Source organism: Bombina bombina, chromosome 1 (genome assembly GCF_027579735.1).
Source record: "Bombina bombina isolate aBomBom1 chromosome 1, aBomBom1.pri, whole genome shotgun sequence".
Classification (NCBI taxonomy): domain Eukaryota; kingdom Metazoa; phylum Chordata; class Amphibia; order Anura; family Bombinatoridae; genus Bombina; species Bombina bombina.
This window is the reverse complement of record NC_069499.1, coordinates 274,152,918-274,176,732: the sequence shown is the minus strand read 5'-3', so window position 1 is coordinate 274,176,732 and position 23,815 is coordinate 274,152,918. Positions and strand designations below refer to the sequence as shown.

Here is a 23,815-nt window from a genome sequence, read left to right as displayed (position 1 = left end):
ATTTACCACACACACACAAAAGTTGCTTTTCTATGTAGCTGCTCCAAAATGGAGCGTAAACAGTATTAAACAAAAGGAGGTATTTCAAAAGGAAATGGTCAATGCTTAGAGAATGTAATTATTTCTTATTTTATTATTATTATTTGGTGGCAGTAGTAAAAGCTTAAAAATAATTCTAAAAAAAAAAAAAGTTACATTTCTTAGACATAAAAGAATGGGTATGTTTTTGTTTTTCCCCTCCAAAGTAACATAGTAGATGAGGTTGAAAAAAAGACCGAAGTCCATCGAGTTCAACCTATACAAATCTAAAATATATACAAAAAGCTCCAGTTAAGCTTAAATAATCCCACTAAAAGGTGACCCATTTAATACTAGAAATCATATCCATGAATTTTGTTTATAGACAGAAATGTATCCAAACAATTTTTAAATTTATCTAGGATATTGGCAATAGTAACATTGTAGATGAGGTTGAAAAATGTTATCAGGCAAGCATAAGTTTCTAAATAGAAATTGTATATGAAATTGACTAATATGGTAGAAAGCTGACCTAAGAAGCATCAGTCATACATTTCAAAAGGTCACATTGTGCTTGTTTTTTAATTTTAAAAAAAGGTACCTCTGCTATGTACAAATAAAGTTTACGTTTCTCACAAGCAACTACTGAGTGGTTTTACTTTTTTTTTTTCATCTATTCATAGTTTCAATTGCATTTTAATATTACCTTAATATGGCAAAAAGCTAATGGAAGATTCACTAAAAGTAATAAGGAAAAAAAGTGACTACTGCTTGCATATTCTCTTAGGATACTGTAATATGTGCTATGGAAGTACTAGGAACGCACGTCCTAACCCCCAACCCCATAAAAAAGGAAATTTATGCTTACCTGATAAATGTGTTTCTTGACACGGTGAGTCCACGAATCATCATAATTACTATGGGGAATATCACTCCTGACCAGCAGGAGGCAAAGAGCACCACAGCAAAGCTACCACTCCCTTACCACAACCCCCAGTCATTCGACCAAAGGGAAAGGAGAAAGGAAGTAATATAAGGTGCAGAGGTGCCTAAGGTTTATAAAAAAATAAACTGAGTACAGGGCGGGCCGTGGACTCACCGTGTCAAGAAAGAAACAAATTTATCAGGTAAGCATTCTTTCTAATGACACGGTGAGTCCACGGATCATCATAATTACTATCGGGAATCAATACCCAAGCTAAAAGGACACGGATGATAAGGGAGGGACAAGACAGTTAGCCTAAACAGAAGGCACCACTGCTTGAAGAACCTTTCTACCAAAAACAGCCTCAGCTGTAGCAAAAGTATCAAATTTTTAAATTTTTGAAAAAGTGTGTAAAGATGACCAAATCTGCAAATCTGATCTACAGAAGCACCATTTTTGAAAGCCCAAGCAGAAGAAACAACCTTTGTGGAATGAGCCATGATTTTCTCAGGAGGCTGCTGACCAGCAGTCTCATATGCCAAGCGAATAACACTCCTAAACCAACAAGAAAGAAGTAGCCGTAGCTTTCTGACCTTTACGATTCCCAGAAAAAACAATAAATAAAGAAGAAGACTGACAAAAAACCTTAGTCGCCTGCAAATAATATTTCAATACACGAACTACATCTAGATTGTGCAACAAACATTCATTATGAGTAGAAGGATTAGGACACAAAGAAGGAACAACAATTTCTTGATTAATATTCTTATCAGAAACACCTTTGGGAAGAAAACCTAGGGCAGTACGAAGAACTACCTTATCAGAATGAAAAATAAGAAAAGGAGACTTTCATTGCAACGCAGAAAGCTCCGAAACTCTTTGAGCCAAAGAGATAGCAACCAAAAACAAAACCTTCCAGGTTAACAACTTAATATCCAAAGAATGCATAGGTTTAAACAGAGCCTGTTGGAAAACTCTAAGAACTAAATTAAGACTCCAAGGAGGAGTCAAACTTAAACATAGGCCGGATTCTAACCAAAGCTTGACAAAAAGACTGAACGTCTGGCACATCCGCCAGTCGTTTGTGCAACAAAATAGATAAAGCAGAAATCTGTCCCTTCAGGGTACTAGCAGATCAACCCTTCTCCAGACCCTCCTGGAGAAAAGGCAAAATCCTAAAAATCCTGACTCTACTCCAAGAATAGCCTCTGGATTCACACCAATACAGATATTTATGCCATATCTTATAATAGATCTTTCTAGTCACAGGCTAACGCGCCTGAATCATAGTCTCAATAACCGACTCGGAAAAACCACGCTTAGATAAAATCAAGCATTCAATCTCCAAGCAGTCAACTTTAGAGAAACAAGATTTGGATGAAGGAAGAACCCCTGAAGTAGAAGGCCCATCCGTAACGGAAGACTCCAAGGTTGGGAGGATGACATCTCCACCAGATTTGCATACCAGATCCTGCGAGGCCATGCCGGTGCAATGAGTATCACCGAAGCCCTCTCTTGTCTGATCAGAGCAATGACCCGAGGAAGAAGGGCAAGCGGAGGAAACACGTAAGCCAGGCTTAACTTCCAAGGATCTGCTATAGCATCTATCAGTACAGCCTGAGGATCCCTTGACCTCGATCCGTACTTTGGAAGCTTGGCATTGTGACGAGATGCCATAAGATCCAGCTCCGGTTGACCCCATCTGAGAATCAAACTGGAAAACACCTCCACATGATGTTCCCACTCCCCTGGATGAAAAGACTGTCTGCTCAGAAAATCCGCTTGTGTAGAAGAGAGTTTAAGAGTTTGGGGCGCAAATAAATGCTTCAACTAAAGATATGGGTTGTAATAAGTTACTATGTATTTGAAATTTATTAAATTAGTATTCGGTCAATTATACTGATAGACATATAATAGGTAAATATTTATCCTTTATTAAAATGCAAGTTTATTTATATCACGTTAATCTATAAAAAGTACAAATGTTCTTCTAAAAACAGTAAAAATTGTTAAAATATATTCAAAAAATATTAAGATACATAAAGATCATATAGTGGTGTTATGGGAGGAATATAAGAAGGGCTTCTTTTATCTATGTATGTAGAGATCTTACTCAGAGAGGTGCATAAGTTTTCGAAAAAATATTTTCCTATAGATGTAGTTAATAATGATCTGTTTGGTTATATATGCAACAACACCTAGTTCATCAAAACCTAGTGTAGTATAGACAAACTTTCAGTTCACAATAGTTCCACGTCAATAGGAATAGTTGGTTACTAGTAGTTAGTATGTACTAATTGAAAAACACTTTCTACTGTGTCCCCAAGGATACCTACAGGAATATCGCTGGTATAAACCACTCTGAACTTTGTTAAGCAAGAGACCGCAATTTCAAAAACCAGCACTTACAGCTCTGCAACAAAGTAGCCGCTATTTGTGAGCGGACTGAAGGACTACTATTGAACCATAACACCCAAGTTGTAAGCAGACGGATTAAATACATCTGAATACATCTGAGGACATCAATAGAAGCTACCCTCAGCAACATATACTGAGCGGAAGGATATACAAAGGAACATTTTGCATTTGCATTTTTATTTTCATCTGCATCCAGGCTCCAAAATCGGTTAGGAGAATTCAAGTAAGTAAAACTATCATTCCTTACTTTTCACTATGTGCTCCTAATCCGTAGAGCTCTGGCAACACAACAATTACCTACCCGGGCAACGTAAATCAGACTATTGATAAACAAATAGCTAAACCATCATACCGTAATAAAGACTACAAACGGTTCTCTCAGTTTGAACAAGCTATCTATTTCAGTCGGCCGACTGCATTATGCTGTACAAATATTATGTTAGCATAAACATCATGTCTACATAAGAATCTAACTATCAGAATCTCATTTTGATACTGACCGTTCTCCACACATGTTAAACTGATGTTCTCCACGCATGTTTTTTACATAGATTACATGTATATATACCAAGAGAAGCCGAATTAGTACATACTAACTACTAGTAACCAACTATTCCTATTGACGTGGAACTATTGTGAACTGAAAGTTTGTCTATACTACACTAGGTTTTGATGAACTAGGTGTTCTTGCATATATAACCAAACAGATCATTATTAACTACATCTATAGGAAAATATTTTTTCGAAAACTTATGCACCTCTCTGAGTAAGATCTCTACATACATAGATAAAAGAAGCCCTTCTTATATTCCTCCCATAACACCACTATATGATCTTTATGTATCTTAATATTTTTTGAATATATTTTAACAATTTTTACTGTTTTTAGAAGAACATTTGTACTTTTTATAGATCAACGTGATATAAATAAACTTGTATTTTAATAAAGGATAAATATTTACCTATTATATGTCTATCAGTATAATTGACCGAATACTAATTTAATAAATTTCAAATACATAGTAACTTATTACAACCCATATCTTTAGTTGAAGCATTTATTTGCGCCCCAAACTCTTAAACTCTCTTCTACACAAACTAATCCAATATCAATCAGGGGTTGATATTTCAGGAGTTAGGGCTAGTCAACACCTAGGCAGCGCAGGAAAGTCTTTGAAAAACCTGTACTTTTTGCTCAGAAAATCCGCTTCCCAACTGTCCACTCCTGGAATGTGGATCGCAGATAGACAGCAGTTGTGAGCCTCCGCCCACTGCATAATCTTGCATACCTCTATCATGACCAGGGAACTCCGAGTCCCTCCTTGATGATTGATGTAAGCCACTGACGTTATGTTGTCCGACTGAAACCTGATAAACTGATTTGAAGCTAACTGAGGCCATGCCAAAAGAGCATTGAAGATGGCCCTCAGCTCCAAGATATTTATGGGAAGAGCCGATTCCTCCTGAGTCCACAGTCTAAGCCTTCAGCGAACCTCAGACAGCTCCCCAACCCAGCAGACTGGCATCCGTGGTCACGATCACCCAGGTAGGCCTGCGAAAACAGGTTCCCTGAGAAGAAGATCCTGAGACAACCACCACAGAAGAGAAGCTCTTGCAGCCTGATCTAGAACAATCTTTGGAGACAGATCCGTATAATCCCCGTTCCACTGTCGGATAATGCATAACAGCAGAGGCCTGAGATGGAACCGAGCAAACGGAATGATGTCCATGACCAAAACCATCAGACCAATAACCTCCATACACTGGGCCACCAACAGCCGAGGAGAGGACTGAAGAGCAAGGCAAGAATTGAACATTTTTGATTTCCTTGCGTCTGTCAAAAAATCTTCATTTCTAGAGAATCTATAATGGTTTCCAAGAATACCACTCTTGAATTTAGGAACAATTTCCTTGATTCCGGCTTCACCTTCCAACTGTGGGAGCACAGAAAAGACAACTCCGTGTGGGAGTTTGCTAGTTGAAAAGATGGTGCCTGAACTAGAATATCGTCCAGATAAGGAGCTACCGCAACCCCCTACAATCTGAGAACTGCCAGTAACGCACCCAGGACCTTTGAGAACACCCTGGGAGCTGTTGCAATACCAAAAGGAAGAGCCACAAACTGAAAATGCTCGTCTAGGAAAGCAAATCTCAGAAACTTGTGATGATCCTTGTGAATGGGAATATGTAGATATGTTTTCTTCAGATCTACTGTAGTCTTGAACCAGAGGAAGAATTGACCGAATAGTTTCCATCTTGAAAGACAGAACTCTGAGAAATTTGTTTACACACTTGAGATCTAGGATGGGTCTGAAAGTTCCCTCCTTTTTGGGAACAATAAACAGATTGGAATAGAACCCTAGTCCCTGATCCTGAACTGGAACAGGAACGATCACTTCCATGTCAGAAAGATCCTGAACACAATTTATAAATGCCCTTCTTTTTATCTGATCTACAGATAACCTGGAAAGAGGAAACCTACCCCTGGGAGGGAAAGTTTTGAACTCTAGCTTGTATCCCTGGGACACAATATCTACCACCCACGGATCTGGAACATCTCAAACCCAGGCTTGAGTGAAAAGTAAAAGCCTGCCCCCCACGCGATCCATTTCCGGATAGGGGGCAGACCCTTCATGATAACTTAAGAGTAAGCAGCAGGCTTCTTAGAATGCTTCCCCCTTGCTCCAGGACTGATTGGACTTCCAAGAGGGCTTAGACTGATCCTGTTTGGAGGAGGAAGAGGAAGACTTTCCAGAGAAGGAACGAAAGGAACAAAAATTAATCTGACAACCCTTCTGTTTATTTCTCTTATCCTGAGGGAGAGAATGCCCCTTCCCTCCCGTAATATCAGAAATAATCTCAGCCAAACCTGGCCCAAACAAGGTTTTACCCTTGTAAGGAATAGATAAAAGCTTAGATTTAGATGATACATCCGCAGACCAGGATTTTAACCATAAGGCCCTGCGTGCCAGAACAGCAAAGCCAGAAATCTTTGCTCCCAACTTGATGACCTGTAAAGAAGCGTCCGCAATAAAAGAATTAGCCAATTTTAAAGCCTTAATTCTATCCTGCTGAATAGAATCAGACAACGCATCAAACCAATATGCAGCTGCACTGGTAACCGTAGGAATACACAGCAGGCTGCCATTGAAACCCCTGGTGAACATACATTCTTTAAGTAAAGCCTCCAACTTCTTATCCATGGGATCCTTAAAAGAACAACTATCCTCAATAGGAATAGTGCTCCTCTTGGCCAAAGTGGAAATAGCTCCCTCTACCTTAGGAACCGTCTGCCAGGATTCCTTAAAAGAGTTGGCAATAGGAAACCGCTTCCTAAAAATTGGAGAAGGAGAAAAATTAATTGCAGGTTTCTCCCATTCCCGAGAAAACATAATTTATGTAAGAACTTACCTGATAAATTAATTTCTTTCATATTAGCAAGAGTCCATGAGCTAGTGACGTATGGAATATACATTCCTACCAGGAGGGGCAAAGTTTCCCAAACCTCAAAATGCCTACAAATACACCCCTCACCACACCCACAAATCAGTTTAACAAATAGCCAAGAAGTGGGGTGATAAGAAAAAAGTGCGAAAGCATAAAAAATAAGGAATTGGAATAATTGTGCTTTATACAAAAAATCATAAACACCACAAAAAGGGTGGGCCTCATGGACTCTTGCTAATATGAAAGAAATTAACTTATCAGGTAAGTTCTTACATAAATTATGTTTTCTTTCATGTAATTAGCAAGAGTCCATGAGCTAGTGACGTATGGGATAATGACTACCCAAGATGTGGATCTTTCCACGCAAGAGTCACTTGAGAGGGAGGGATAAAATAAAGACAGCCAATTCCGCTGAAAAATAATCCACACCCAAAATAAAGTTTAAATTTTATAATGAAAAAAACTGAAAACATAAGCAGAAGATTCAAACTGAAACAGCTGCCTGAAGTACTTTTCTACCAAAAACAGCTTCAGAAGAAGAAAACACATCAAAATGGTAGAATTTAGTAAAGGTATGCAAAGAAGACCAAGTTGCTGCTTTGCAAATCTGATCAACCGAAGCTTCATTCTTAAACGCCCAGGAAGTAGAAACTGACCTAGTAGAATGAGCTGTAATCCTTTGAGGCGGAGTTTTACCCGACTCGACATAAGCATGCTGAATTAAAGATTTCAACCAAGATGCCAAAGAAATGGCAGAGGCCTTCTGACCTTTCCTAGAACCGGAAAAGATAACAAATAGACTAGAAGTCTTTCGGAAATTCTTAGTAGCTTCAACATAATATTTCAAAGCTCTAACTACATCCAAAGAATGCAATGATTTCTCCTTAGAATTCTTAGGATTAGGACATAATGAAAGAACCACAATTTCTCTACTAATGTTGTTGGAATTCACAACCTTAGGTAAAAATTCAAAAGAAGTTTGCAACACCGCCTTATCCTGATGAAAAATCAGAAAAGGAGACTCACAAGAAAGAGCAGATAATTCAGAAACTCTTCTGGCAGAAGAGATGGCAAAAAGGAACAAAACTTTCCAAGAAAGTAATTTAATGTCCAATGAATGCATAGGTTCAAACGGAGGAGCTTGAAGAGCCCCCAGAACCAAATTCAAACTCCAAGGAGGAGAAATTGACTTAATGACAGGTTTTATACGAACCAAAGCTTGTACAAAACAATGAATATCAGGAAGATTAGCAATCTTTCTGTGAAAAAGAACAGAAAGAGCAGAAATTTGTCCTTTCAAGGAACTTGCAGACAAACCTTTCTCCAAACCATCCTGAAGAAACTGTAAAATTCTCGGAATTCTAAAAGAATGCCAGGAAAAATGATGAGAAAGACACCAAGAAATATAAGTCTTCCAGACTCTATAATATATCTCCCTAGATACAGATTTACAAGCCTGTAACATAGTATTAATGTCAGAGAAACCTCTTTGACTAAGAATCAAGCATTCAATCTCCATACCTTTAAATTTAAGGATTTGAGATCCTGATGGAAAAAAGGACCTTGCGACAGAAGGTCTGGTCTTAACGGAAGAGTCCACGGTTGACAAGAGGCCATCCGGACAAGATCCGCATACCAAAACCTGTGAGGCCATGCTGGAGCTACCAGCAGAACAAATGAGCATTCCTTCAGAATCTTGGAGATCACTCTTGGAAGAAGAACTAGAGGCGGAAAGATATAAGCAGGATGATACTTCCAAGGAAGTGACAATGCGTCCACTGCTTCCGCTTGAGGATCCCTGGATCTGGACAGATAGCTGGGAAGTTTCTTGTTTAGATGAGAGGCCATCAGATCTATTTCTGGAAGTCCCCACATTTGAACAATCTGAAGAAATACCTCTGGGTGAAGAGACCATTCGCCCGGATGCAACGTTTGGCGACTGAGATAATCCGCTTCCCAATTGTCTATACCTGGGATATGAACCGCAGAAACTAGACAGGAGCTGGATTCCGCCCAAACCAGAATTCGAGATACTTCTTTCATAGCTACAGGACTGTGAGTCCCTCCTTGATGATTGATGTAAGCCACAGATGTGACATTGTCTGTCTGAAAACAAATGAACGATTCTCTCTTTAGAAGAGGCCAAGACTGAAGAGCTCTGAAAATTGCACGGAGTTCCAAAATATTGATCGGTAATCTCACCTCCTGAGATTCCCAAACCCCTTGTGCCGTCAGAGACCCCCACACAGCTCCCCAACCTGTAAGACTTGCATCTGTTGAAATTACATTCCAGGTCGGAAGAACAAAAGAAGCCCCCTGAACTAAACGATGGTGATCTGTCCACCACATCAGAGAGTGCCGTACAATCGGTTTTAAAGATATTAATTGAGATATCTTCGTGTAATCCCTGCACCATTGGTTCAGCATACAGAGCTGAAGAGGTCGCATGTGAAAACGAGCAAAGGGGATCGCGTCCGATGCAGCAGTCATAAGACCTAGAATTTCCATGCATAAGGCTACCGAAGGGAATGATTGTGACTGAAGGTTTCAACAAGCTGATATCAATTTTAGACGTCTCTTGTCTGTCAAAGATAGAGTCATGGACACTGAATCTATCTGGAAACTCAAAAAGGTTACCCTTGTCTGAGGAATCAATGAACTTTTTAGTAAATTGATCCTCCAACCATGATCTTGCAGAAACAACACAAGTCGATTCGTATGAGATTCTGCTAAATGTGAAGACTGAGCAAGTACCAAGATATCGTCCAAATAAGGAAATACCACAATACCCTGTTCTCTGATTACAGACAAAAGGGCACCGAGAACCTTTGTAAAAATTCTTGGAGCTGTTGCTAGGCCAAACGGCAGAGCCACAAACTGGTAATGCTTGTCTAGGAAAGAGAATCTCAGAAACGGATAGTGATCTGGATGAATCGGAATATGCAGATATGCATCCTGTAAATCTATTGTAGACATATAATGCCCTTGCTGAACAAAAGGCAGGATAGTCCTTAGTTACCATTTTGAATGTTGGTATCCTTACATAACGATTCAATATTTTTAGATCCAGAACTGGTCTGAAGGAATTCTCCTTCTTTGGTACAATGAAGAGATTTGAATAAAACCCCAGCCCCTGTTCCAGAACTGGAACTGGCATAATTACTCCAGCCAACTCTAGATCTGAAACACATTTCAGAAATGCTTGAGCCTTCGCTGGATTTACTGGGACACGGGAAAGAAAAAATCTCTTTGCAGGAGGTCTTATCTTGAAACCAATTCTGTACCCTTCTGAAACAATGTTCTGAATCCAAAGATTGTGAACGGAATTGATCCAAATTTCTTTGAAAAAACTTAATCTGCCCCCTACCAGCTGAGCTGGAATGAGGGCCGCACCTTCATGTGGACTTAGGAGCTGGCTTTGATTTTCTAAAAGGCTTGGATTTATTCCAGACTGGAGATGGTTTCCAAACTGATACCGCTCCTGAGGATGAAGGATCAGGCTTTTGTTCCTTGTTGTGACGAAAGGAACGAAAACGATTATTTGACCTGAATTTACCTTTAGACTTTTTATCCTGAGGTAAAAAAGTTCCTTTCCCTCCAGTAACAGTTGAGATAATAGAATCCAACTGAGAACCAAATAATTTATTACCCTGGAAAGAAAGGGAAAGAAAAGTAGACTTAGAAGACATATCAGCATTCCAAGTTTTAAGCCATAAAGCTCTTCTAGCTAAAATAGCTAGAGACATATACCTGACATCAACTCTAATGATATCAAAGATGGCATCACAAATAAAATTATTAGCATGTTGAAGCAGAATAATAATGCTATGAGAATTATGATCTGTAACTTGTTGCGCTAAAGCTTCCAACCAAAAAGTAGAAGCTGCAGCAACATCCGCTAAAGATATAGCAGGTCTAAGAAAATTACCTGAACACAAATAAGCTTTTCTTAGAAAGGATTCAATTTTCCTATCTAAAGGATCCTTAAAGGAAGTACCATCTGCCGTAGGAATAGTAGTACACTTAGCAAGAGTAGAGACAGCCCCATCAACCTTAGGGATTTTGTCCCAAAACTCTAATCTGTCAGATGGCACAGGATATAATTGCTTAAAACGTTTAGAAGGAGAAAATGAATTACCCAAATTATTCCATTCCCTGGAAATTACTTCAGAAATAGCACCAGGAACAGGAAAAACTTCTGGAATAACTACAGGAGATTTAAAAACCTTATCTAAACGTTTAGATTTAGTATCAAGAGGACCAGAATCCTCAATTTCTAATGCAATTAGGACTTCTTTAAGACAGAATCCTCTGAACCAGAAGAACCACTATCAGAATCAGAATGATGATGTTCATTTAAAAATTCATCTGAACAATGAGAAGTTTTAAAAGACTTTTTATGTTTACTAGAAGGAGGAATAACAGACATAGCCTTCATAATGGATTTAGAAACAAAATCTCTTATGTTATCAGGAACACTGAGTATTAGATGTTGACGGAACAGCAACAGGTAATGGAACTTTACTAAAGGAAATATTATCTGCATTAACAAGTTTGTCATGACATTCAATACAAACAACAGCTGGAGGAACAGCTACCAAAAGTTTACAGCAGATACACTTAGCTTTGGTAGCTCCAGCACCAGGCAGCGATTTTCCAGAAGTATCTTCTGACTCAGTTGCAACGTGGGACATCTTGCAATATGTAATAGAAAAAACAACATATAAAGCAAAATTAATCAAATTCCTTAAATGACAGTTTCAAGAATGGGAAAAAAATGCCAGTGAACAAGCTTCTAGCAACCAGAAGCAATAAATAATGAGACTTAAATAATGTGGAGACAAAAATGACGCCACATCCGGAACGCCGACACTTTTGGCGCAAAAGAACGTCAAAAAATGACGCAACTTCCGGCGACACGTATGACGCCGGAAACAGAAAAAAATTTTGCGCCAAAAAAGTCCGCGCCAAGAATGACGCAATAAAATGAAGCATTTTCAGCCCCCGCAAGCCTAACAGCCCACAGGGAAAAAGTCAAATTTTAAGGTAAGAAAAAAATTATTCAAATGCATTATCCCAAATATGAAACTGACTGTCTGAAAATAAATAAATGTTTGAATACATATATTTAGAACTTTATAAAAAAGTGCCCAACCATAGCTTAGAGTGTCACAGAAAATAAGACTTACTTACCCCAGGACACTCATCTACATGTTGTAGAAAGCCAAACCAGTACTGAAACGAAAATCAGTAGAGGTAATGGTATATATATATATATATATATATAAGAGTATATCGTCGATCTGAAAAGGGAGGTAAGAGATGAATCTCTACGACCGATAACAGAGAACCTATGAAATAGACCCCGTAGAAGGAGATCATTGAATTCAAATAGGCAATACTCTCCTCACATCCCTCTGACATTCACTGTACGCTGAGAGGAAAACCGGGCTCCAACCTGCTGCGGAGCGCATATCAACGTAGAATCTAGCACAAACTTACTTCACCACCTCCATAGGAGGCAAAGTTTGTAAAACTGATTTGTGGGTGTGGTGAGGGGTGTATTTGTAGGCATTTTGAGGTTTGGGAAACTTTGCCCCTCCTGGTAGGAATGTATATCCCATACGTCACTAGCTCATGGACTCTTGCTAATTACATGAAAGAAATAATTTCTGAAACACAATCTGGAACAGGAAAAAGTTCCGCCACAGAAGGAACCTCAAAAAACTAATTAAGTTTACTAGCCTTCTTGGGAGTCATTATGACCGTCGAGTCCGAGTCAACCAAAGTAGCCAAAACCTCCCTGAGTAACAAACTGAGGTGCTCCAGCTTAAATCTGAAAGAAACCACCTCAGAATCAGCAGAAGGAATTACACTATCCGAGTCTGAAATTTCCCCCTCAGATGCTACCGAAGTATCTTCCTCCTCAGACCTATGGGAAGAAACATTTGACATTACTGTAACAGAGTCAGAAACCTTAAACTTCCTTTTGCGCTTCCCCTGCAACACAGGAAAAGCAGACAAAGCCTCACATACAGCAGAGGATATGTGAGTAGCCATATCCTGCAACGAAAAACCAACCTGAGACGAAACACAGGGCACTGCATGAGAAGAGGATAGAGATTGGGATGATAGGGGAGCTTGAACAGGAGACCCCTGAACAACATTCTCCTTAGAAAATGAAGGCTCTGAATAAAAAAGCCTATCCCTGTAATTTAATGTTCTCTCTATACATGAGAAACAGAAAGGGATAGGTGGCTCTACATTAGCATCTAGACAAAATGCAAGTAACATCTTGCAAGTCCTCTTGTTCCATCTTTAGCAAAAAAAAAAAAAATCAACAAAAATGTAGCAGCAAAAATATAACGTCCAAAGTAGTATAGCAGCACCACCAATTTAATATAAAATACTTATTTTATTAAGCCAGCATAAAACAGACATGATTAAGGATGTAAATCCAAAACGTTGTCTGCTTTATGCTGGCTTAATAAAATAATTATTTTATATTAATTTGGTGGTGCTGCTATACTACTTTGGACATTATCTTTACAGACTATGGTGCTGGTCTGTTAGCTTGCACACATGCAAAAATTTGCAACCCCAGTGGTGGGGGTTACCTTGGTGTCAGTTCACATTGGACTTACCTTCAGCAAAAATATAACGTTACTGTCACATTAAGAAACGTAACACAAAAAATGTCACCCAGAAAATAAATTCTAGACCCTAGCTGCACCTCTACAAGTCTTGCTGAGGTGCTTACCTGACCTCCCACGGACCAGAACAATACAAACGTAGCCAAAGACAAACGGACTCCCCACTGTCAGCACCCGCTCTCCGTTGCGCCTAACACCCCCGGAACAGGAGCCGCCAGCGCATCACTTCCTACACTCAGAAGTAAAAAAATAAAGTGCGCAAAACTTGCGCCGAATAATCTCCGCCCATCGTGGGCATATACAACCGCCTCCCGGCCGACATTAATCATTACAAACTGTCACTGGGAGCAACAGAAAGAACGTGACATTCTAACACAAGCCATTATGTGACACACCACTATGCAGCACTTAGAAAAGCACATTATAGAAACTGCACAAATAAGTGCTAAACAGGATTGATGCTAATAAAAAATAAATGAACCTACATTAAGAACTCCAATAAAACGATCACTAGCTAAAAAACAAACACTCCTAACAGAGCCATCCTCTCAGTGCCCGACATAAAAAACAAATACTGCCATAAGAAAAAACCTGCACATAAGCAGGATTGATATCCCAAATTAACCTCATAAGTGCCAAAATCTTTCTGACCCGTCAGAAAAATAAAATAAGCACTTACCTCCAACACAGTCTGCCTGGCAGCAGGGCAGTTCACTCGGTTTCAAAGGCTTCCCTCCTAACATAGACCTGTGGATACAGGAAAAAAAGACCAAGTAAACCTACAAAATCTTTTACCAAAAGGGCAGCAACAACAACCTGGGAGGCGCAGAGGGGATTATACCCCCCAAGTTCCCAAAAGCCCACTGCTCTTTACCCCTCCTTGCAACTGATGCAAGCAAAGAGAATGACTGGGGGTTGTGGGTAAGGAAGTGGTATTTAACAGCTTTGCTGTGGTGCTCTTTGCCTCCTCATGCTGGTCAGGAGTGATATTCCCAATAGTAATTATGATGACCTGTGGACTCACTGTGTCATTAGAAAGAAAAAGGATTTTTATGTTTCATGTCTCTTTAATGAATTTGCATGGTCCTCCAGAAGGAGGGGAAAAAAAACAAACCACCACCACTGGCAGATATAGGTAAACTTCCTTTGATGGAAACACTTCCCTCTCCCCTTCTTTTGAGACTCAGACTAACATGAATTAGATGAGGATTTTTTTTTTTTACTTTCTGGGGGTAGTTTCAACAACAAAACATTGCACTTCAGATGTTTTTAATAAACAAATTTCATCCGATCGTGAGCCGCTTAAGATAATGAATTCGAAAGGATGTGGGGTGGACTGGTCATGGGTTATTTTGACTAATGCTTTCATTATCACTTTCTTTAATTTTTTAGCATAATGGGAATTTTTCACAGGTTTTAAATATTAAAAAACAGAATACAGTGACTCTTCTTTAATAGTCCTGTTATCAATTTGAGTTAAAGTGATGGTAAACTTTCCCCTTTGTATAAACAGATCCAGAATTCAAGGAATGTAATTATAAATCATGGGCAAAGCTATAAGACTAAGTGGGAGATTGGCATCATATCCCCTAATAACTGGCTAAAGAGAGAATTAATGTAAGACAATTTAGGCTATAAAATCATTGGAATTTGCATGAATAAGCCATATATACAAAAAACAAAATCACAAAACCCAACTGAAGTTTATAAAACATTTTTCTTACTTCTAGCGCCTCCCTGCGCTTCTGGGTTAGTGCCCCAAGATGGTCCCATTGGTCACAGATTCTCTGGCATCTGGCATTCACGTTTGGAGAGTCATAATAATCCAGCTCACTAAACCAAATCAAAACAGGAAATCCAATGAAGTACAGTCAGCGTGATCAGTGATAGACACATCACTAAAAAATGCAATAGAAGAAATAGAGCGCAAAGAGGATTCAAGTGCAATTTTATTAACCAACAATAACACGCAAAATATTATCTACTTACACTAAGTGTAAGAATTCAAGTCCATAAAATATAGCTATACGGCTCATGGAAACTGCTCACACGCCCCAAAAGATAGCTATTATTAGTCTACCGCAAACCGCCTAGACTCAGGGATTTCCGGACTTCCTGCAGAGTTGCGGTTTTTCGATAGGGCCAAATACGTTGTGGCAGAATGTAATAGTATCACTCTGACAGTAGTGATACAGCTGATAACCCCAATGCGTTTCTCCCGGCTTCTCCTGGTGAATGCTCTTTTAAAGTGCCGTGTATTTCCCCCCTCTCCTGGGGGTGTGTTCCTAAACTAACCACTATTGGTTGATCGATAAACTGAATGATCATTTCTAGAGGGTGTGTTGATATAGCGTGATGCGATTCCACACTTAAAAAATAAACGTTATCTTAGTTTCGCTAATTTTAATACCCATGGGAAATACAAATTGATAAAAATCATTTCATATTTAATCGTTGGGAAACAATGTCCATCATTATACCAAAGCATAAAATGCATATATAAAATTGTACATTTTCCTAATACAACCTAAATACAAAGTGCATTTATTCTAAAAACCATATAAATATATATAATTAATAAATACTAAAAATTATTAAATACTATTCGTATAAAACCAGATCTATAAAACAAAAATTCATAATTTTGTATAGTGAAATATAATTAAAGGCTAAATGCATTGATAATGAACCTAATTAAAATTAAAAAGTGCTTTACATATATGCTGCCACGTCAATATCTATATTCATCCCTAGAGGATGTAGACTCTTAAGTTTATATATCCAACAAGTTTCAAGTTTTCTTAATTCTAAAAGTCTGTTATGTTTTATTGGTGCTACCCATCCTATAACTTGTACTTTTAATGATTCAGGATTGCCGTTATGGTGGCCCATAAAATGTTTAGCCGCATTATGTTTAATTAATTTTTCTTTGAAACTATATATATATATATATATATATATATATATATATATATATATATATATATATATATATATATATATATATATATATATATATATATATATATATATATATATATATACTCATTCACCCTACGTCTAATCTGTAGTTTCGTGTGACCCACGTAAATTAGGCCACACCCACATTTTAACAAATAAACTACAAAATTAGATTCACAGTTGCTTTTAAAATCAATCTCAAAATTGTCAGTACTATCTGCGTTTTTAAAATGCCGGGACCTATCTATATGCTTGCACATATTATATCTTGGTTTGGCACATTTCAAAGTGCCCTTCCAATTGGCAAGCCAATTTTCCCCTTGGGTTTTTGTAGTCTGTAAATACTTCTGTCTACTAGGTGCTAAAATATTTTTTTAGACATTTTCCTTTTTTAAAAGTGATATTTGGTTTATCAATTAAATGTGGTCCCAGAAGGGGATCGGCCTTCAAAAGCGACCAATGTTTATTCAGTATACCCCTAATGGCATATGCTCCCTCATTATATGAAGTAGTAAATCTAATGCACTGACTGTCTTTAATCTTACCACCATTTTGATCACTATTGTTCATATTTGGTTGTTTTTGTTGGATCAGATTGTTTCTATCCTTTAATTGTGCCCTATTCTGTGCTTCTTTGATTTTATTCTTAACATACCCCTTGGCTAAAAATTTATTTTCTAGAATATCTGCTTCCTCTTCAAAGTTCCTCATTTAAGTACAATTCCTCTTGATTCTAAGGAATTGGCTGTAAGGCACATTATTAATCCAGCATTTTTTATAGGCGCTAGAAGCCTCTATATAGCCATTCCTTTCAGTTGGCTTTTTAAAGTTTTTAACTGCTATTGTCTGTTCATTATTAAAAATAATTAAATCTAAAAACTCTATCGATGTACGAGAGGAGTGTTTCGTAAATTTAAGATTATACATATTAGTATTCATATAGAAAATAAACTCATCTACTCTTTCATAGTCACCTTGCCATAAGATGATTATGTCATCTATATAGCGGCCATATTTTTGTATATTACCCACAAAGGGATTATTATTCCAAATGTATTGGTTTTCAAAAGAATTGACATACAAATTGGCATAGGATGGGGCAAAAGTTGTCCCCATCGCTGTGCCTCCTTTTTGCAAATAATATTTACCCTTGAAAATAAAATAATTGTGTGAAAGTACAAAATTAATACTGTCTAGTAGGAATTTCATATGTATATCAGGGATACTTTATTTGGATAGTTCCTCCTCCATGGCCTGTACCCCCATATCATGCGGGATATAGGTGTAGAGGGCAGATACATCACACGTGATCCAACACATGTCCTGTTTCCATTCTAGACCTTCAAGCATATGTATCACCGCTTGAGTGTCCTTGAGATATGCTCTTGTATTTTTAACTAATGGTTGTAAATAATAGTTAATATACTTAAACAAATTATAACACAAAGACCTGATAACAGATATAATTGGTCTACCTAGTGGGTGTATCAGGTCTTTGTGGATTTTGGGGAGATGGTAAAATACTGCCGTATTCGGCTGTAATGAAAAAAGAAATCTATATTCTTCATTAGTTAATATTTTCCTATTTTTCTCTAAACTAAGTAGATTACCCAGTTCCTTCACAAATCCATTAGTAGGATCTTCTATTTCATACGTAGTTTAGAAGATTCATCGCTTCCTGTAAATATTCCTCCATACGCTGGATCACAATTCCTCCGCCCTTATCCGCAGAACAGATGACTATATTCCTATTATCAGCCAATTTTTTAAGGGATTTTCTCTCTAGGATAGTGAGGTTATCTTTATGTTTGTTAATGAAGGTCTCTTCGTTTCTGAAAGTTTTTTCTATGTCCCCCAGCACTAGTCTGGAGAACATGGAAATTTGATCTCCCTGGGAACCTAAAGGGTTAAATGTGGATTTACCCTTAAAATTAGAGTGATAAATTTCCATAGTTTCATCATGTATAGAAAAATCTAATAGATCTTCCCCAGAGCTCAACCTGAGTTGAATCACTAATCAATATCCTTAAAGATCTAGATAAGAAGGAGATATAAGAGTTTCCAGATCTCTATATTCTAAATGGGGAGTATTATCTAAGGGCCGGTAAATTGGATTTAAAAAAAAAAAAAAAATACTGTTTTAAGGTAATTTTCCCGGCAAATTTATGTACATCTATAAACATTTCCAATTTATTAGGCTTGGCTTAGTAGCTATTTTATATGACAAAATAAAGATAAAGTAGTCCTTTCTAGACAATGTAATTCACTCTAGCTAGTAAAATAAATAATTTGGAACGCATTAACAGGAAAGAAAATATTAAAGTACAATGTATTTTTAAGCATTAAACGGTTGGGAAAAAAAAACTTAATGAAATGCGGTATGAAATCCATAATTAACAAGTTCATAATAAAAAGACAATGTAATAGTACTTACTTTGAATTTCAAATAATCAGATTTTTTTTCTGACAAATGTATTTTTTCTACCATTTTCCAGCCCCCTATATCATGTGACAGACATCAGCCAATCTCAGACTAGTATACGTATTCCTTAAGCCTGTGCACATGCTCAGTAGGATCTTGTTCCCCAAAAAGTGTGAATATAAAAAGACACTGCAAATGTGATAATGTAAGTAAATTGGAAAGTGTCTTAAAACTGCATGCTCTATCTGAATCTTAAAATGTTATTTTGACTTGAGTGTCTCTTTATTTTGTAAAATGTAAAGGCTTTTGTAAGACAATGGACACCCCTTTGAAAAAGTCACTAGTGTATGGTTATTTTTTCTCTTCTACTGTGGCCATATGAGCTCCTGCACGAATCTAACTAAACACTTTATGGCATATAGCAGAAAGAAGTTCTTAAGTATGCAGGATACATTCCAACCTCTCTAGACTACTTACTAGAAAAACAGGCAAAATAAATAATGAAAGTGCACTGCATAGTAGAATGAACTGTGCTTTATGAAAAAAACCACTAAAGTTGAAAATAAAAAAGTTTATTAATGATTCAGATAAATTTGGAAAAAGTATGCAGAGGACACCAAGTTTCAGCCTTGCAAATCTGTTCCAGAGAAGCTTCATTTTTTAAAACGCCCAAGAAGAGGAGACAGCCCTAGTGGAGTGAGCTGTAATTCTCTCAGGAGCCTGCTGACCAGCAGTCTCATAGGCAAAATGAATCGCAGTTCTCAACCAGAGGGAAAAAGAAGTAGGAGTAGCCTTCTGAGCTTTACGCTTTCCTGAGAAACAAACAGGGCAGAAGACTGGCGAAAATTCTTAGTAGCCTGTAGATAGAATTTTAGAGCACGCACAACATCCAAGTTGTGCAACAGATGTTCCTTATGAGAAGAAGGATTAGGACAGAGAGAAGAAACAACAATTTCCTGATTAATATTTTTTATCCGAAACCACCTTAGGGAGAAACCCCAATTTAGTTTGAAGGACCACCTTATCCGCATGAAAAATAAGGTAAGGCGAATCCCACTGCAAAGCTAAGAGTTGAGCAGCAGCTTTCATCAAGCTAGTGGTAACTAGTTTGGGGATACGATCATTCTATATTGTAGAACCAAGCATCTGTTCACAACGGTTGTGGTTGGACCAGGATCCGTTCATCAGCCAGAAGGTCTGTGATTCATTTTGAGATACTATTGGATTTTAAGACTCCGTCACAAGATTTTTGAGACTACACGGCTCTATTCGGACAATTACTTCGACCATAGACCTGGTTCATATTATTACTCATGTGGAACTAATGATTATTCATATTTCTACTTTTTGATTTTATTAGTATTCATATATGGTGATATACACACACACATATATATATATATATATATTACTACTACATTATATCATCTGCATAGGGAAGATAGGGAAGCGCTATTGTTCTTTTATTCTTTTCAGCTTATCTTCTTTGTTTTCATGGTAGCGAATCCCTTTAGGACACTATTAAGGATTTTTGATATGTATTTGGGTTGAGGTGTAACACTTATGATGGAGAGTCTAATTGAAGATCAGCAGTTTGGGGATTGTATATCTATACATAATAGACAGAGATCCCATAATTTGTTGAATATCAGTGATCAGGCAATGAATAGTGCTCCAACAGACTCTAATCCGCTAGATCTATTTAGTATAATAATGATACAAAGGAGTGGCAGGATCTCTTACTTCTTGATAATTATGTTTTACAAGAGGTAGCACCTAGGGGACTTAGAATTTTTAAATATCCAGCGTTCGATCTGGAGGAGGTGGAATTTACCACTGATTGGGAAAAGGCTCTCCAAGATTGTTCTATGTCACTGGTTCAAATCCTAATCAGATAACGTGAATATAAGCTTAATAAAGTCAGTATAGCTCTAGACACCATTTTGCCCAAGATTCAACAATTTAAGGGTGAGGATAGATGGAAGAAACTAAATGATAATATTCAAGCACAAAACATCAAAGTAAGTAATGAAGTGGCACAAGCCAAATTAAAGAAATTATATAGGGATTTGGATGATTACAAAAATAATAAAGTGCATACATATAAGGACAAAAATTCCCCCAAACCACAGAATCCTGTCATAGAAAATGGAACAAATGACAGAATTCCCGTGGCATTACTAAAAGAGACTAAGATTTATGAAAATAGATCTAAGGAAAGACAAATTTATAATGATAGTAACAACAAACACGAACCCTTTGGAAATAGACACTCCAGTTTATTGAACTATCATACTAATACTAATAATAAAAATAAGAATTTTAATAGAGTATCCTTTCGACAACAAGAAAATGTGAATCACTATGAAGCACACAAAGGATATAAAAATAAATCACAATTTTAAAACACAGAGACCCAATCACTATGATTATAATATTTATTGTTATTTTTATATTTAAAGATTTGATAATGCCCCTCAACAGTCTCCTCCGATACAAGTTCAAACTCACAATAGATACCAAGAGTTAGAAAATGATGATCATGATCACAACCAGGCCATCTTATCCGATTGGAACACCCAGTGTGCAAAACCTAGAAATAGTATGCAATTTTCTAGACATTCAAGAGATTGGAGTAAGTGTGAATATAGAGAAAATAATGAATACAATGATTGTTTTTTAGAACAGCGAATAAGGACGAGGTCCCACATACTTACACTTATGACTCCTCAAAAAAGAAAAAGAAGCGAGGAACAAGAGGGGGATGAGGTATTCAGAGAGCGAGATCCAAGAAGGCCCTTTTAAAAAAACAAAAACAAAGAGAATATCTATGATCTCACTCATCGTAAACTTACAAATCATGAGATCAACCTATTAGCGAAGGGCCTCAATTATGCACCTAGAATAGCCCCTAATAAATGTGAACATTTATCTATATTCAGAAATATATTCGAAAGATGACAGAGATATTTCATTAAACAGAAAACGTGCACTCCATCTCTTAGGGAACCAAGAATAGCCCTAGATAACGACTATAGTACTTTACAAACACTAAAACAACTAGAAAATGATAGTACTTTACTCACTCAATATAACATTAGTGATTCATAACATATATCACTGTCTAATTTCAGTATACACGATAATGAACTAGAAGATTCAATAGAAGAGGAAGTTCCTATCTCACACACCAATTTTAAAAGGCCGTCCACATTCTACCCAGTGAGGGCACAGGGTGAACACATTAAAATCTTTAATAAATTAGTTGATAGAGATTTAGCATTGATGTGGGAACGAAATAAAGGGAACTGGGTTCATAAATTTAATGACAATTTGTCATTACACGAAAGACAGGTTCTAACTAAATTAAATAATGACCCAGATTTGATCATTAGAGCGGCAGATAAGGGAAGTGGGGTAGTTGTACAGGATAGGTCAGATTACCTTAAAGAGGCATACCGTATCCTTAATGATAAAAATACATATAAAATGATTACCTTTGACCCCACTAGTACCTATATCAAAAAACTCCAGGAGATTCTGAGCAAAGCAAAATCAGGCAATATCATTAGTAATGATGAATTTAATTTTATCATTGAGAGACATCCTAGTACACCTGTGTTCTACCACCTACCGAAGGTGCACAAAGCTTTGGTAAACCCCCCAGAAGACCTATTATATCGGGTGTGGGGTCTTTGACAAGTAATTTATCAACATATAGAGATTATTTTTTGCAGCCCCTGGTCAAAAACACCAAATCATTCATAAAAAGATACCACACAAGCAATTAAAATATTTGAAGGTATTAAGTGGGAGGATACGTATTTATGGATCACGTGTGATGTATCGGCATTGTACACGTGTATCCCCCATATTTTAGGGATTAAAGCAATTGAGGAAAGTATGGATAGTAGCTCACTTCCCACCTCTCAGATTCAATTTATTCTATCAGGAATAGAATTCATTTTATCGCACAATTATTTTCAATTCGAATCACAATTCTATGTACAGACACAGGGTACGGCGATGGGCACCACATTTGTTCCCTTGTACGCCAATCTTTATATGGATCGTTTTGAAAATACATACATTTGGCACAATAACTCATTCAAGGCACATAGATGATATTATATGGAATGGCAATGAAGCTCTAATACATCAGTTTTTAGAATGTATTAATAATAATAATAATATGAATCTCAAATTCACTAGTAATAGCCAGAAGACTCAGATTGAGTTTCTGGATTTATTGCTTTTTGTTGATACTGATAACAAGATAGCGGTAAAAAATTATAGAAAATCTACGGATAAAAATGGTTTTCTTAATGCCAGGAGTGGGCACCTACAAAGGTGGAAAAATAATATTCCTCTAGGTCAGTACCAGAGAATCAGGAGAAATTGTACACACACAACCGATTATCTGACAGAAGCCCTTATACTGGATCAGAGATTTAATGAAAAAGGATATGATCGCGATCTGATTCTAGGAGTAAAAAATAAGGTTTTTGACATGAACAGACGCGATATGCTAAATCCTTCTAATAAGATTAGAGACAATAACCCAGATGAAGTTAGATTCATTACGACCTTCAGTCAGGGGAGTAAGGAAATAGAATGGTCCAATGTTTATTTAAAATATTTTCAAACAAGTGATCCTATTTTGGGGAAAATACTCCCTGATAGACCCCTAATAACTTTTAAAAAGAATAAAGACTTTAAAAGAATTTTAGCCCCGTCCAAATTAAGACCCATTAACAATCAAGGAGCCAATATTAGTTCCAGTGGCAATTGGTTGAGTAGGGGAAATGGTACTTGGCCGTGTAATCATAATAGATGTGGGATGTGTAAATTTATAAGAAAAGGCGATTCTTTTAGTGATTCAAACAACACTAAAACTTACAAAGTGAAACATAAATTCACATGCAGATCAATGTACGTAGTATATTTGCTCACTTGTGAATGTAATTGTTT

The 23,815-nt window shown here is 37.2% G+C and overlaps 1 protein-coding gene across 4 annotated transcripts in view; it reads right to left on the bottom strand.

Annotated features, from left to right (window-relative positions):
- Positions 1-23,815, bottom strand: part of ACTN1 (actinin alpha 1) — a 295,503-nt gene that overhangs the window by 113,314 nt on the left and 158,374 nt on the right. For all 4 annotated transcript variants that reach the window (XM_053697995.1, XM_053697997.1, XM_053697996.1 and 1 more), the window contains exon 14: positions 15,186-15,294. In XM_053697995.1, coding sequence (XP_053553970.1) covers positions 15,186-15,294 — 109 coding nt within the window. The remainder of the gene's footprint in view (positions 1-15,185; positions 15,295-23,815) is intronic.